This window comes from Barbus barbus (assembly GCF_936440315.1).
Source record: "Barbus barbus genome assembly, chromosome: 25".
Classification (NCBI taxonomy): domain Eukaryota; kingdom Metazoa; phylum Chordata; class Actinopteri; order Cypriniformes; family Cyprinidae; genus Barbus; species Barbus barbus.
Window position 1 is genome coordinate 11,428,765 of NC_136753.1, and position 16,860 is coordinate 11,445,624.

Consider the following 16,860-nt stretch of genomic DNA (forward strand, 5'->3'; position numbering starts at 1 on the left):
GTACACTTGAACCCATCTTTCATACACTAGTACACTCAAGTGACATCATAAACCTTGTCCCCGGGAACATGAAACTACCCCTTAAAGGTAAGAGGCATGACATTTCACACAACATGCACTAGGCAGTTAGCAAATCACAACACACTGGACCAGCTAACCAATTTGAGCCCATTTTGAATTTCTGAGGGAGGAACCAGGAAGTCAACAGACCGTTTTTAGGAGAACAGAAAAGCAGTGTAGAATAAAGGTAAAATATGTGAAAAATAAGTTATTTTTTAAAAACATTTATAACTATGAACGTTACAGTGCACCCCATGAACTCAACCAAGCCTTCGAAAAAAGCTGGTAGACCACCCCTTTAAGGGTATAGGGGGTGATTTCGGAAACAGCGTGTCAGATAAGAGACACACACAAAATGTACATAGTGGGGGGACCCCAGGAGCAGGATTAAGAACCACTGTCTTAATTAGGACCTTATTTTTTCCCAAATTCCGTTTTATCTTTTTCCAAATTCCGTTTTTTCCATTTACATTTTTCAGGATTCTGTTTTTTTCCGTTTTAATTTTGCTCAGTTCATTTTTAATGGTTAAATTACATTTTATTAATCAAAAAGCATGCCTAACTTACACAATTTCACATCAATTTATTAAAAGCTGAACACACCTACAGTTGATTGGTGAATAACATGATGGAAGGCAACTGTGTAATATAGCCTATAGAATGCAGTTATATGCCCCTAAAATTCAAGATATTAAGGGAAAAACACCCCTGTATGAGACTTTGTCTCATATTTATATCTTATGAATGATATTGTTAAGCAATATCACACGAGCAACAAGTGCAATATCACCCGAGTGCTGTTTTGTCCCTAATAGCATGTGCAAATGTGATGTTGCTTTTATACAACATTTCAATAAATAAGAACTTTGTGTTATATTTATATTGTGTTATATTAATACTGTGTTATATTTTAGACTCAATTAGGTTCAAATTCAAATATGTAATTTTTTCTCTCAAAATGAATTCGTTATTTTAACGTGTTAAATTGACAGCCCAAAAATCAACACTTCAGTAAGCCTGTATGTATTGGCTATGGATGAATGAGAGAAATACCTTTAGCTGACAGGGCATCACTGTGCTCACTCACCTTTGTCGTGGTGGTGCCAGCCTCCGGTGTAGTAATCGTGCAACACCTGAGGAGAGCTCCAGGTGTCCAGAAGGTAGTCCACCTGATGCTGCTTCCTCCAGGTCAGACTCTGACAAAGGATCTCTCGTGCCTTATCTATGTTGAAGTCCCGTGCACGCAGGAACCGTAGAATATGCTCATCTTTTGGGATCTAAAAGGACATGAGGATCAACAACTAAGCTAGACAGGTTGGTTTCTAGACTGCTACTGACAAAATGTGACCTGATCGTAAAACTGATCATTAGTGAATTGTTTGAATACATGTCGCTATGCTTAAAAAAAATGTATGCCCTTATTACAAAAATTATGTGCAGTTTAGGAGAAAAAAAAAGAAGCCTTTTTTTACATAAATACACAGCTAATGTATTAAATTTATGGCTCTAATAATTAGAGTAATAATTATAAGATGGCTAATATATATCTCTCTCTATACATATACTTATGCATTAATAACAAGGATAAACCATCTGGTTTATCACACATGCACAGGCACAGGTATCAGCCAATGCCAGTAATCTCAATGTCCACATATCAGCGGATTAATCGCACATGCCAATAGATATTTATCTTTCTGAATGAAAATTAGAAAGGTTAAATGTATGTGCGCATTTCACCTTGCCCTTGTGTGTCTCCTGTAACCAGCGGCGCAGGCGAATCAGACAGCTCTCCTGAAGGGGTGTGAGGTCACCCAGATAACGTTTGATATAGTCTGCATCCAATTTATCTAAACATAGATTGAAACAATTTATATCTAGCACATCTTAAATCAACACTGTTTATATGAAACGTTAAAGGGATAGTTAATTACTCAATTACAATAATTACTCGATTAATTATTAATTAGTCATTAATTACTCAACCTCATGTTGTTCCAAATCCTTAAGACCTTTGTTCATCTTCGGAACACAAATTAATATATCTTTTATGAAATCTGAGCACTTTCTGACCCTGCATAGACCGCAACGGAACTACCACGTTCAAGGCCCAGAAACGTAGTAAGGACATCAATGGATCAACCTTAAATTTATGAAGTTACAACAATACTTTTTCTGCGCAAAGAAAACTAAAATAATTACTTCATTCAATGTTTTCTTCTCTTCCGGGATGAAATCTTTGTGCCATTCACGAGAGTACCATGACGCAAGCGTGTACATTTCTCTGCTTGTAAACAAGGCATTACATTAGAACACCGGCTCCTGTGTCAGCAGCACCACTTTTTTTTTTTTTCTTCACACAAATAGTATTCTTGTAGCTTCATAAAATTACGGTTAACCCACTAATGTCATATGGACTATTTTAACAATGTCCTTACTACATTTCTGGGCCTTGAATGTGCTAGTTCCATTGCTGTCTATGCAGAGTCAGAAAGCTCTCAGATTTCATCAAAAATATCTTAATTTGTGTTGCGAAGATGAACAAAGGTCTTAAGGATTTGGAACAACATGAGGTTGAGTAATTAATGACTAATTAATAATTGAGTAATTAATGTAATTGAGTAATTAATTTTTTACCAGTCAGTCTTACTGGTTTGGAACTACATCAGGGTGAGTAATTAAGGACATTTTTGGGTGAACTATCCCTTTAAGCTGAAAAAATGTTCCCAAACAAACTCTAAATTAAAGTTTTTTTTAATGCTAAGTTTTAATAAACTGAAACATGCTTTATTTGTGGTATAGTTTTGAGGCAAAGTACAAAAGGGAAGGCAAAAAGAATACAATGTTCTAATATTATGTAGAAAAGGTCAGAGTGGGTACTAATAGTGTTGGTACTAACCGTCTGGACTGGCTACAAGGGCGTCGTTCAGGCTGCCCGGAGGACTGCTGCCCTCTTTACACACTTGAATCTCATTCATGCTATCAGGAGGGGCTTCAATGGTGATTGTGGGAGTGATAGGCAATGCAGGGATAACAACTGGCACCATGGGCTTTGTGGGTGATGGTGGCCGAGGGCTCCACCGAGGTACGCTAGTTATACCTTCTTCCTCTAGTTCCCTCAGATAGTATTCAATAATCTCCTTACCCTATAGAGAAATAAGAACACATCACTCCTTTTTCACTACTTACTTTTTTTTTAGATGATAAATAGACATGTATTAATAAAGATGTCACAAAAAAGACGAAAGTTTATGGGAGACAACATAGACTTTCTGTGAATTACAATGCACAAACTGTTTTTGTAATTCAGAGTAAAAAACACTAACAATTTCAGAACTGTCACATCTGTAATGGAGAGATGTATCTGATTACTGAAACAGTCTTTTCTGTATCTGAAAGCCTGAAGTGTCTACTTTTAAATGAACAAATTCAAATCGAAAATGAATGTTATCTGATTATGTAATCCGTACGAAACTGAGGTACAGTCTTTCCTGTATCTGAACTCATTATACGTAGTCACCTGCGCGCAAACACCCTCACCTAGATACGAAAAAGAAAAAAATAATAATAATTCTTTGTTTTTAAAAATGTATTTATTGTTATTTATTCTTATTGGTTAACGTGTTATTTTTACATAAACCTGTACGGATTTTACTAGTTGGGCTTTTCTTGGACATCTTGCCAAACTGAAATATATTGTTTAACTTTTAAGCTTTTTTGTTATTCAGATATTCTTCAGAGCATTTCTATGTTAACCAAAGGAGGTTATATTTTTTTATAAAAAACGTTTAAGTATTACAGTTGTTTAAAGCTAAAAGGCTAAACTATTCTGTGTGTGACTCAAATTGAAAGAATAAAGAGTTTAATTTCTATTAAGGTTGTAAGAATTACAGAACCTCAGACACTTTGAACTTCTGAGATGAACAACACACACACAGTGCATTAACATACCGACATCTGTCTCCACATCCCACTGAGAGAAAATGCGGGAAAACGCCTCTGTGACATATGTATCAGTTCCTTTTCACCCCCTCTTCCCCTCACCCATCCTTCCCTTCACTCAACTCACTCAGAATGGTCAATAGTAGAATGTAAGTGAAGTGACATGCTGCCAAGTATGGTGACCCATACTCGGAATTCGTGCTCTGCATTTAATCCATCCAACGTGAACACACACACACCGTGAACACACACCCGGGGAGCAGTTGGGGGTTCGGTGCTCAGTCGTGGTATTGAGGGTGGAGAGAGCGCTGGACATTCACTCCCCCCACATACAATCCCTGCCGGCCCGAGACTCGAACCCGCAACCTTTGGATTACGAGTCCGACTCTCTAACCATTAGGCCACGACTTCCCTACGTTCCCTTCCTTAATGTTCTTCCTTAATTGTCTCATGGCGACTGGTACAATTGTCTCATTCTTACAAGTAGTAAACTAAAAGGTAATACAGATCCTAAGAGTTTAGAGATGTATTGCACACTGTAGAGGGTGGGTCAGTTCCCAGTACCTTTCATGCAAATTACCTTCTGTCCCAAAAGTTGTTAACTCCACTTGATCAAAGCAAATTCCAATTGTTAGTTCCTGTCTCCATTTCGGGGGATGTTTATCTTGGTCAGAGTACTTAAGGAAATGTTGCAAAAGGATCGGGGCGATTTTCTGTAGCCAGAAGCCCGTAGTGTGGTGTGTCTCTACACTTCACACTATGTATTTCTATAAAGTCAGGTATGCATCTTTTACTCGTAGAATTATCTTTGAGAATTCAATGTTTTGTATTGATATGATTTGATCTCTTTGAATTGGCTATGTAATTGGCATAACACATGCAGTATTTACCTGACTGATAATAAATTGTTACATTTGACCTTATTCTGTTTTACTCTGTAATTATTGACTCTAGTAGATTACGTTGTATCCTTGTTAGCAACATGAGCAACCGGATGAACGAGTAAATATAAAGTCAAGAGTTAACTAGAATAATCAAATATCAGAAGAATACTAATTAGAAATAGACAAACAATTAATTTGCATTTCAACCTAAATACGAGGTCATAATAAAATGGAGTCAGATTAAATAATAAAATGGAGTCAGATTAGAGTTTAATTTAAATTAAAGAACTTTGCGCATTGAAAAGACCAAACACGCAGGAAACCTTCAACCACCATTGGATACCTTCTTTGGGCCAAATGTGTGGACCTTACAAGGTTTATATGGATTTTAAGATGTAGCCTAATTAGCGATTTGAATAAATTAAGTTACTTATTGAGTAACTAAGTTACTTTTCAGACAGAGTAATTCAAGTAATTTAAGTACAATATTGATGAAGTAATTAGTAACTGTAAGTAACTACTTTTTGAAAGTAACTTACCCAACACTGAGTGTGGCTAAACACCACCTCCGCAGAAGATCAACGCCTGCTTCTACATCGCTGCCTGTTTAGCCCTGCCCACCGATTCACACATGTAGTGTTTACGAGAGAGGTGAACACAGGTCTACGCCGAAACCAAACAATAAAGACGGCTCCGAAGACAACATGCCACTGTTCAGTGGCAAGTTGTAGAAAAACAGTCTTTGCATTGCCTTCCTTCTGATCCCATCGTTAGAAAAGAGTGGATGAACTTTTTAATGAAGTTCCAGGATGTGTCAGTAAGAACTTGGTCCTATGTTCACTTTATTTTACTGCGGATTTGTTTACAAACAAGGCACAATTCGACGCAGGATTTTCAGAAAGATTGAAACTAAAAACAATGCTGTGCTGACTATTTTGGATCCGTCACAACACACAAGCTTGAGTAACTGTTTTTATTACATGATCACTATTGCTTTGTCTGTTAAACAGATTGCTTGACATGAGTATTTATGCATTTTAACCTAAATCACAGCAGCATCTATCTGTGAAGTATGTAGTCTGTCAAATATACACAGCTGTAAGCCAATCATAGCAGTGGGTGTTTACTTCCAAGTTAACAATTCGCCACGCCTATTCAAATGGAGCATTCTGATGAGGGAGTTTAAAACAGCACAGAAAATAACCTATTACTTCTTGATAACATTATAATGTGGACCTCAGAGAACAGTACAAAATAAAACCAGAGGCAGTTCATTACCCCTTTAAATAGAAAACAAATACTCTCTGATTATGTAATCCTAATGAAAGGTGCCTTTCTCTCTAAAGGCTTGTCCACTGTACTACAGAGATGGCGAGTCAGCATCCACTTCATCTTTACAGCCGACACACTGACCGGGAAAACACTAGTTTATTAAATAATTACAATGTCTCCTTGCTATTTTTCCAAACGAAGCTACTACTTTTAGGAATAGGCTATATAATAAAGGCTTATTATGGTTTAGTGCCCCAGACCCCAGTATATATTTAATTAAATTAATGTAACAGACCAATGCCCATTCAATTCATTATTGATCTTTAGTTGTTGATGCAATTTATTTAAACTTGTGGCTGTCGTAAAATAGTTTTAATGACATTTATTCAAACATACATTAAATAAGATACAAAACAGTTTAAGCTATTTTACTAACTTCTTTCCACATCTGAAACACTGTGACACATTTTAGTAAGTTCTTCTGTTTCTTTCAATATACCTTGCGATGTTCATTCGTGTTTTTTTGTGCTATAATTAGCAGAAAATAGGAAGATATGATCTGTTCAGGTGGGGGGGTCTGCGTTAATTGTGTAAAAAAACATTATTAATGGGGTTGTTTCATGCTGCATTCCAAACAACTCGAAATTTGGATTTTTCCCAACTCCTTCTGTCAGGTAAACATAGGCAGAGAACATGGATGTAAGTATAGACGGTTTCAACGGCAACACCATAAACAAATGTTACTGTGCATGCGTGCTTTTGTGGCCCAAACTTAACTTCCAGTTTACTTCCAATCAACAACAACAGAGTCCCTCTAGAGTAGATTATTTCTGACAAGCAAAATATATAACAAGTTACATTAAAGTTAAAACTTTATGTACCAGTTCAGATTTACAACGCTGCTCTGTGTGTTTCCTGCGTAAATCAGATGGACTGCTTGAAATGCAAATTCATTCTCTGCCAGCAGGAGGTGCTTTTGGAGCGGCACAGAGATAGATGTTTCCCTGGTAACGGCAGTACACAAAGCAGTGCTGAGCTCACAAACACTGCTTTACAGGCAAGACGGAATGAAAATAACAACGAAAACTTTCTGAAGACAGTCAGTTTCTTTCAGAGATACAGTGATATAAAAACACCTGCACCACGTTTTGATTTTGAAATGTGCAGTGCTCATGTTTATTCAACAAAGTCGAAGCCTTTTGGAAAATCTATTTATGGTGGGCAGGTGGGCTGCCACAAATCGATAAATGTATAGGAAACACATCCCACAGCACAACAACCAGAGCCCAACTTCAGTCTACTCATCAACTTAACTGTGTTTGTAGACCGGAAGGTAACTTCGGGCCAAGTGCATGTACCCGATGAAACCATCAAGAAACTTTTGTTTATTCACAGAAGTACCAGAAGACAACAAATGAAGAATATGCTCAGGTGAGTTAATAAAGAGTAAATAGAGAGTAAATTCAAAGTAAATAGAGAGTTCCGGACAGAACACTTTTAGAACGCTTTCTCGATAACAGTTCTTTCTTTGTCTTTTGCAGGAGCATGGAGAGAATAATGCAAAGAGGTGGGAAGGAACGGATGAAGAAGGAGAGGAAAATCATCAGGTATTTCCACAGGGTAAGTAGCCAGGTAAGTGTCACAATGGTAACAACTAGACCAGACGAGGAAGTGAGGACGTGAAGCCAGTTTTAAACGCACGTTGATTGGAGAGTAACAGTTGCAAACATTCAATAATCAGGGGATTGTGATCGTGCGAAAGCGGTGATTGGATCTGGCGGCATGGGTGACTCCGTGACACCTACATGAAAATAACATCTGGAATGATGCTTAAAGTCGGACATCTGACCTATGAACCCGGGGCAGATCGATGAACCCCAACTTCAGTGAGACGCATCATTTGACATCACTGCTTCCAACGAGCATAGTGTGGAGCTACCTTGTGTCAAACTTAAAAAATATTAGACATTAAGTTTATAAAATGCTTTAATTTTTGCTTTTTTTGTTTTTGCCATAATTCACAAAAATTAAAATTGCTCTCATGTCATGGTGACATCATGAGGTCAATATGTTGAGGTGATGTGATTGACTGGAACTCAACAAGGTTTCAAGTGGGACATTTCAACTCGGATTTTCCCACGTCCGATCTCGTCTGGAATGCGGCATTATATTCAGGGTCTAGACATTTAGGGCTTGTTTACACTTGGTCAATTCATGTGTATTCTCTGATTGGATAGCTATCCGATCATTACACCTTGTGTAAATCCCCTCCAAATGCTTTTGATATGGATTTAAATCTAATCACTCACACCACTCTGGGATGCATTCCAGACAAAACTGGACAAGTGTAAATGCGTCTGGTTGTCAAAGAAACAAAACATAGTATGTTTTTATGATCCGAGACTTCTATTTTGAAAGACATGAGAGAAAGCTGTTGACACTTCTGTCAGATGTGCCAGAGAAAAATGCGTTGTCCTGATTCAGTATTTGCAGTCAGATAAGGCGTTGTCGGGCTATATGTCAGTGTCATTATTCTAAAGCCTCTCTTAACTCTTCCTGAACAAACCTTCCTGTCCTGTCACCCGTTATACTGTGCTCATTGAGCACATTCTACAATTGCATATGTTAATGCGGTGGCATGCACTGTATATCACTTCATTATCAATAAAGCTCAAAGAAATTATGAGCGTGCAATATTGTAGTTATGTTGGTAAATTATGAAACTACCAAAAAGTACCAATAATTTACATAACTGGTACTATCTGGGAAGGATTTGCATGAAGGTATGATGTCCATTCTATTAACCAGGAGCAGTTTCCATATGTTTCATTGACAGTTCATGCCAGTAGTGTGTATTCACCATGATAACTGCTGTTTCAATACCCCCAAAATGCCACTTTATTTTCACTTTGTATATTTTAAATGACTGTGGTGGCTCATATCAACTTACTAATTTGAACTGTATTAACAAAACAAGTTTGGGATATAGGCCACGTTCACACAGCATGAACTTCCCCAAGACATTAAATTAACACAATTTATGAAAAGTAGCTGCCAAATTGGCCAGTGATCTGACAGCGTTACCAGCCACAGCTGAGTTTCAAACCCATATATACAGTATCTCACAGGAGTACACCCCTCACATTTTTGTAAATATTTTATTATATCTTTTCATGTGACAACACTGAAGAAATTACACTTTACTACAATGTAAAGTAGTGAGTTTACAGCTTGCATAACAGTGTAAATTTGCTATCCCCTCAAAACAACTCAACACACAGCCATTAATATCTAATCCGCTGGCCACAAAAGTGAGTACACTCCTAAGTGAAAATGTCCAAATTGGGCCCAAATTGTCAATATCTTGTGTGGCCACCATTATTTTCCAGCACTGCCTTAACCCTCTTGGACATGGAGTTCACCAGAGCTTCACAGGTTGCCACTGGAGTCCTCTTCCACTCCTCCATGACGACATCACGGAGCTGGTGGATGTTAGAGACCTTGCGCTCCTCCACCTTCCGTTTGAGGATGCCCCACAGATGCTCAATAGGGTTTAGGTCTGGAGACATGCTTGGCCAGTCCATCACCTTTACCCTCAGCTTCTTTAGCAAGGCAGTGGTCGTCTTGGAGGTGTGTTTGGGGTCGTTATGTTGGAATACTGCCCTGCGGCCCTTCATGCTCTGCTTTCGTATTTCACAGTACATGTTGACATTCATGGTTCCCGCAATGAACTGTAGCTCCCCAGTGCCAGCAGCACTCATGCAGCCCCAGCCCATGACACTCCCACCACCATGCTTGACTGTAGGCAAGACACCCTTGTCTTTGTACTCCTCACCTGGTTGCCGCCACACACGTTTGACACCATCTGAACCAAATAGGTTTATCTTGGTCTCATCAGACCACAGGACTGACCACAGACCATGACACGTCATGAATATGAAGGAGGCTTTATGCATGTTTATGAGAACTGTCAGTAAGTGTCATTCGCTCAGTTATGTCATTTTTAATGCAAAGATGACATTATTTGACCTAACCCTAACCCTACCCCATAGCAAAGACATCTCAAACAATGTCATCTTTGCATTAAAAATGACATAACTGAGCGAATGACACTTAATGACAGTTCTCATAAACATGCATAAAAAACCTTCATATTCATGACATATGTCATGATTATGAAGGTGTCATGTCAGTCTTATGCACACCCCTTCAAGTAAAGTGTAACCATATATTTACACCCCACATAAAATTTCGGTCATGCACAACATTTTTCTCATTTACAGTAGATCTCTATCTTTAAGCTCTTTCAAGCCACAAGCTTTTGAAATCTTGATGTCAAAATCCAGCATTAAAAAAAAAAAAAAACCCTGGCGCCTAAAGGGCGCTATATAAATAAAGGTGACTTGACTATATACAGTATATATTCACTATTCTCGGATAAACTCTAATGCGTTGCCATTGTGATTTACCTATGATGATGAGTTCACAGCTGAGCGAGGGCATTTCACTCATTGGATGCATCAGCGTCACATTACACATATAAACTTAACGAATAGATGTTCATTTCGATGATTTGTTAGTTTTTATTAGCTGTCACTTTCATGGATCACATGAATAAGCCCACAATGTTTATACAGTAGCCCAATCTATGCCATGAGTTGTGCACTTGAGTTGTGCACTTGAAAACAAAGCCCACTAGACAGTGACCATGTGCTGATTCTGAACAGGTCTCTCACATAGACAGACAAAGGAGTATACTTTAAAGGCTCCGTTTAGTATTATAAATCAAGATGTGAAATATATATAAAAAAAAAAAAAAATTAGAATAATGTTTGTCAGGTAAAACAATAAAGTATCTCTTGCATATAGAACTTTGCAGTCACACCAAACAACATGCAGACTCATGCTCTCTGCTTGCCCGAAGTGCAGCTAGCGACAAGAGTTATTTGTAACATATAAAAGGTGTAAATAAAATATAGCATACGCATATGATATAATATGAAGCATCCATAACTGTCATGTCTGTAACCCGTTATTACGGCTGTTCAGAGAACAGAAGGGAGACGGGTTGATCATTATTAGAATGGACATAATTTACTTTTTGAAGCGTCATAAATCTAGCCCTTATAAATCATCGCTATTAGGACAAAGTGAGTGTATTTATTTTTCAGACAGGTCTCTATCTTTTTACAAAATGCTTACTGTTGACATAATTAAAAAAAAAAATGGGTGGCCTTTTTTTCTCTTTTTTGCAAAATTCATTTTTTTAATTTACTATCAGTGCATAGTACCTCATTTGTGGTGGATAAACATGGCGATTTCCTTCAAATTTCTATCAAAGCACATTAATGTTGAAAAATACAGACCTAAATGCAGAGCTTAAATAGGGATTTGTTTTTACGGTAAGGTTGACATTTGCATTGATTTGCTCCTACATTTTCGTCTTGGGACATAACATTGCCATGAACATTTAGAAATTACCTTAACTAATATAGTGAAAAATGCCAAAAACTAATTTGTGACAACATCTGAAAAGGTCCTCATATAAATTGCTACATCAGCTAATTGTGCAAGGGTTAGATTTACAGGTACAGTTAGGATCATCAACTATTGCTAACTGAAAAATAAACCAATATGTGTGTGTATGTTTTTTGAAGGCAGTATGGCTTCCCACCTTTTTGATGCTGCTGGCATACTGTTTCATGGCGATCTTCTCCACTGTGCTCTCAAAACCAAAGAAAGATTTGATGTCCAGACTGGCAGATTGTTCAAAACATGTCCATTCTTCATTTTCTGGGTGAACCTACATTGAACAACAGGTCACATGCTAACTTTATTAAATTGCCAATAAAATGGTAGTATAAAAATAATGTTGTCAGTATCCGATATACAGTGCTATCCATAAGTATTGGAACAGTAAAGACAAAATTGCTCTCTTTGCTGTGGAGTCAAGAAATCTGTAAATATTATTAAAAGATAAACATGAGACAAAACTTCAAATTGTCACATTTTATTATTGGGCATTTCAACGTACGTTTTACCAGCTAAGAAGATCAGCACTTTTAGAGTTTCATCCCCATCTGATGTCAAGTCAAGTCACCTTTATTTATATAGCGCTTTTAACAATACAGATTGTGTCAAAGCAACTTTCCAATTTTAAAATAGAAAAATAGTGTCAATGTAAAATGACAAGATTAAACACTCAATTTTCAGTTAAAGGCATTTAGACAGATCAGCTGTGTCCTGCTGCATTAATTCTTCAGATAGTAAAAGCAAGGAATGAGTCATATCAGTTATATCCATTGCTTTTGCATTCTGAGTCTTGCATTCAATGATGACAAACACAAACCAGGATGAAGATGAGGGAGCTGACTTTGAGAGAAAAGCAAGCGATTTGGATGCTAAAAAAAGGAAGTCAATTTAAACCCAATGGCGACATCAGCAACCAAAAATGACCTGATCGGCTGAGAAAAACAACAGCAGTTAATGACAGACAAATCATAAAAGCTGTCAAAAAGAACCCTAAAATACATGTCTGTAAAATCACCAACAACCTCCAGAAAGCTGGGGTGATGCTCTGACAATCTACTGTCCACTGGAGACTTTGACACAGAGTTACAGATGATACACAGCAAGATACAAACCTCTGATGAGCACCCCAAATAGAAAGGCAAGATTAGAGTTTGCAAAAGACAGTATAGTTTTGGAACAGAATTTTATGGACAGGTGAGAGAAAGATTAACCTTTATCTAAGTGATGGGAAAACAAAAGTGTGGCGAAAAAACGGAATTGCAAATGATAAGCATACAGTCTCATCTGTAAAGCATGGTGGAGGTGGTGTCATGGCATGGGCATGCATGGCTGTCTCTGGAACAGTACAAAACCATCTTGGATACCAATATTCAAGAAAATGCCACCAGACTAATCAGAAAGCGCTTCATATTGCATCAGGACAATGACCCAAACACACTCTGATTGCACGCAAGGGATCTGCAACAAAATAATAGTTTTTAATCTTTTACATCTGCCTTAAATTCATCCTTCCCAATACTTATGCTCACATCAGATAGTGGGATGAACTCTAAAGTGCTGTCCTTTTTATTTGGTAAAACATGCATGTGTTGAAATGGCTAATAATAAAATGTGACTCCACAGCAAACAACAATTTTGCAATTTTGTCTTTACTGTTCCAATACTTATGGAGGGCACTGTAACTATATCAGTTGTTATACTACTCTTACATATAGTAAGAGTAGTATAACATATATTACGTATATGTTATACATATATTACGTATAGTATAGAGTAGTACTATACGTAATATACATATATTACGTATAGTATAGAGTAGTATAACAACTGATGTTGAAGTAAGAGATACTGACTACACTATTTGTACAACCAGATAAGATCAGAATAAAAGAACACACTTGACATTTACTCCATATGTTAAAATTTGAAAAGCAAATAAGAATTGTACGAGTTGTATGCCCTGTGAATGCAAACAATGCATGCGTTTCACTAGCCACATTTTGGTCACTGGCTAACCTTCCAGGGAACCTGAGGTAGTAATATCGAGCTTCTCCTCTGTAACACTTCCATAAACAGAATCTTCAAAGGAGGCTTTAGAGTATTACCTGAATAAACTTTAAAAACAGTCACTAGGAGCTCTACAGTGTGTGCATGATTATTAGGCAAAATTATATTCTGATCATGTTTTGGTAACACTTTCTATGAAGCCCATATTTATAATACATTATAATGGTATCTTAAGGCATTATAATTCATTGATAATGCATTATAAAAAACTCATTATGTTATATCATCTTATGAATATTCAATATAAGAACACTTAATGTATTATAATATTTACTTATTTGTGGTTATAGCTTTTAAGAATATGGTGATTTATAACACACAATGAACATAATCCATTGTAACTTAAGTGGATGCAACATATTTCTTATAATTTTAGTGTATTATAAGTCTCATATCTTGCCATCTTTCTTATGCAACTTTACTTAAAGCAATCAAAGACCACTTATTAGTAATAATAATAATAATAATAATAACAGTAATAATATATTTGGTAACACTTAATTTTACGGTTACATCATTTAGTTTCTTATTAGCATGCATATGACTAGAATATTAGCCATGTATTAGTGCTAATTAAGCACATATTAATGGCTTATTCTACATGACCTTATTCTACATCCCTAATCCTACCCAATACCTACATTTAACAACTAACTACCTTACTAACTATTAATAAGCAGCAAATTAAGAATTTATTGAGGGAAAAGTCGCAGTTAATGGTTAACAAGTTCTAATGTGTGACCATATTTTTTTTTCTCAAACAGCCATAAGATGAGATATCAGATGAGATTAATGTGTAATATGATACATTTCCTTTTAACTATTTTTATTGTAATATCAGTTTGATTATTTTGATGGTACCCTTTAGACAGCTGTTGACAAGTAAAGGCCCCGATATACTTCAGACGAAGTTCATTTTCGTTCTTCGTTGGGAGGCAAAAAGAAGTTTGAAAAGGCTGAACGACGGCATACTGTTTTCAAACATTCAAAAGACCCCAGCGCTGCTGGAGGCGGGGTGTAGATTAATGTGAACGTGTCGCGACGCTCACGCATCTCCCCTAAACACAACAACGATGCAATGAAGGTGTATCTACGTCTTTTATTAAACTGGATAAATTATTACATGTTTTTATATTTTATGTTGCCATTACTTGATAAAAAAAAGGTTTATTATTGTATGTTTTCTTTTGGCATTTCATATATTGTATACTTTTTAAATTCATGTATTGAAAGAACAACAACAGCAGCAGCAGCAGTATGGTGTAACATTTATTTGAAAGATGTATTTGGTACAGTCACAGAATGGCCCGTCTTCACCTTCACTGATCACGTTCACCTGTCCCTCATTAATCATCATGCTCACCTGATCATCGTCACCATCATCATCCTGCACTTAGAAAAGCTCACAGAATGGCCCGTCTTCCCCGTCACTCATCACTGTCACCTGTTTATCTTCAATCATCACCCGCACCTGCACCTCATCAATCCCCAATCACCACACTCATAAAAGCACTTCCCTCAGATCACTTCATCGTCCGATCTTGAAGTGACGTAACATGCTGCACGCTGTTGTTTCTACAAGGACATTCCTCTTACTTGAACCTCACGGATTGAGACTCACCAAGCCCGAAGAATCTTCACCATTGCTGATTTACATTTACATTTATGCATTTAGCAGACGCTTTTATCCAAAGCGACTTACATTGCATTCAAGTTACAGTTTCTGCATTTTTGCAGCTTTAAATTTCTACATTGATTGCTGCTCACCTTGTAAATAAACGCCTTGTGATTTCACTTACCTTCTGTGTCTGACCCGTTCCGTTACAGAAGATAACCGAAAATGAGGAGGCGGCTGGTGTTGGTTCCCCGCAACGGAGGGTCGTTGCCGATCCACCTGCTTCCTCCGCCCGCGGCGAGGATGTTTCCACCACCCACGGCGAAGTATGTTCCGTCAGCGGCGATGAGGAATCCGCCGCAACCGGCGATGAACGTTGCGCCGATGGGGATGATTCCACTGCCCACTCACACTCAGGCTCCGCCAACGCAGAACGAGGGGCTAATGGATGAGGCTCTTCCCCCGGAGTTCTCGGCTCCCGTTCTTTCTCCAATGTCTTCTTCTCATCAGTGCCTTCCAGTGCCTGCTCCTCGCAAGTGCCCACCTGAGTTCCCGCTGGTCCCGTCCAGCCCACCTGAGTTCCCGCTGGTCCCGTCCAGCCCACCTGAGTTCCCGCTGGTCCCGTCCAGCTCTCCTTCGTCTCCGCTGGTCCCGCCCAGCTCTGCGCCTCCCGTGCGCCCTCTAATGTCCGCGCTGCAAGAGCGCCCTCTTGCGTCTCTGCTGGTCCCGTCCAGCTCTCCTTCGTCTCCGCTGGTTCTATCCAGCTCCGTGCCTCCCGTGCGCCTCCAAGAATCCGCTCCTCCAGAGCGCCCTCAAGTGCCCGCTCCTCCAGAGCGCCCTCATGTGCCCGCTCCTCCAGAGCGCCCTCATGTGCCCGCTCCTCCAGAGCGCCCTCATGTGCCCGCTCCTCCAGAGCGCCCTCATGTGCCCGCTCCTCCAGAGCGCCCTCAAGAGCCCGCTCCTCCAGAGCGCCCCCTAGAGCCCGCTCCTTCTGAGCGTCCCACGGAGCCCGCAGCTCCAGTATGGCCCCTTGTGGGGAACATTCCCAAAGACATTTTGGGGGGGGGCTATATACCTGTTATCCTGGTAGCCATAGTGGCCTTGCTAGGGACACTGGTCAGGGCCACTATGGCTCACTTCTCATGGCCTTATGATTCCCTTTGGGCTTCCCAAAAAATATGGCCATGGCTGCCCAAGCTCCCTGATCCACCGTGGCGGCCCAAGCTCCCAGATCCGCCATGGCCTCCCAAGCCTCCTGATCCGCCATGGCCTCCCAAGCCTCCTCATCCGCCATGGCCTCCCAAGTCTCCTGATCCGCCATGGCCTCCCAAGTCTCCTGATCCGCCATGGCCTCCCAAGTCTCCTGATCCGCCATGGCCTCCCAAGGCTCCTGATCCACCACGGCCTCCCGAGTCTACGGATCCGCCATGGTCTCCCGAGTCTCCAGTCCTGCCCTGGCCTCCTAAGGCTCCTGATCCGCCCTGGAGG

The 16,860-nt window shown here is 39.1% G+C and overlaps 1 protein-coding gene across 4 annotated transcripts in view; it reads right to left on the reverse strand.

The window, feature by feature from the left end:
• Positions 1-16,860, reverse strand: part of LOC306844454 (SEC14-like protein 1) — a 146,508-nt gene that overhangs the window by 89,495 nt on the left and 40,153 nt on the right. For all 4 annotated transcript variants that reach the window (XM_079376602.1, XM_079376603.1, XM_079376604.1 and 1 more), the window contains exons 5-8: positions 11,833-11,961; positions 2,960-3,206; positions 1,801-1,910; positions 1,148-1,337 (exon numbers count right to left, since the gene is read on the reverse strand). In XM_079376602.1, coding sequence (XP_079232728.1) covers positions 1,148-1,337; positions 1,801-1,910; positions 2,960-3,206; positions 11,833-11,961 — 676 coding nt within the window. The remainder of the gene's footprint in view (positions 1-1,147; positions 1,338-1,800; positions 1,911-2,959; positions 3,207-11,832; positions 11,962-16,860) is intronic.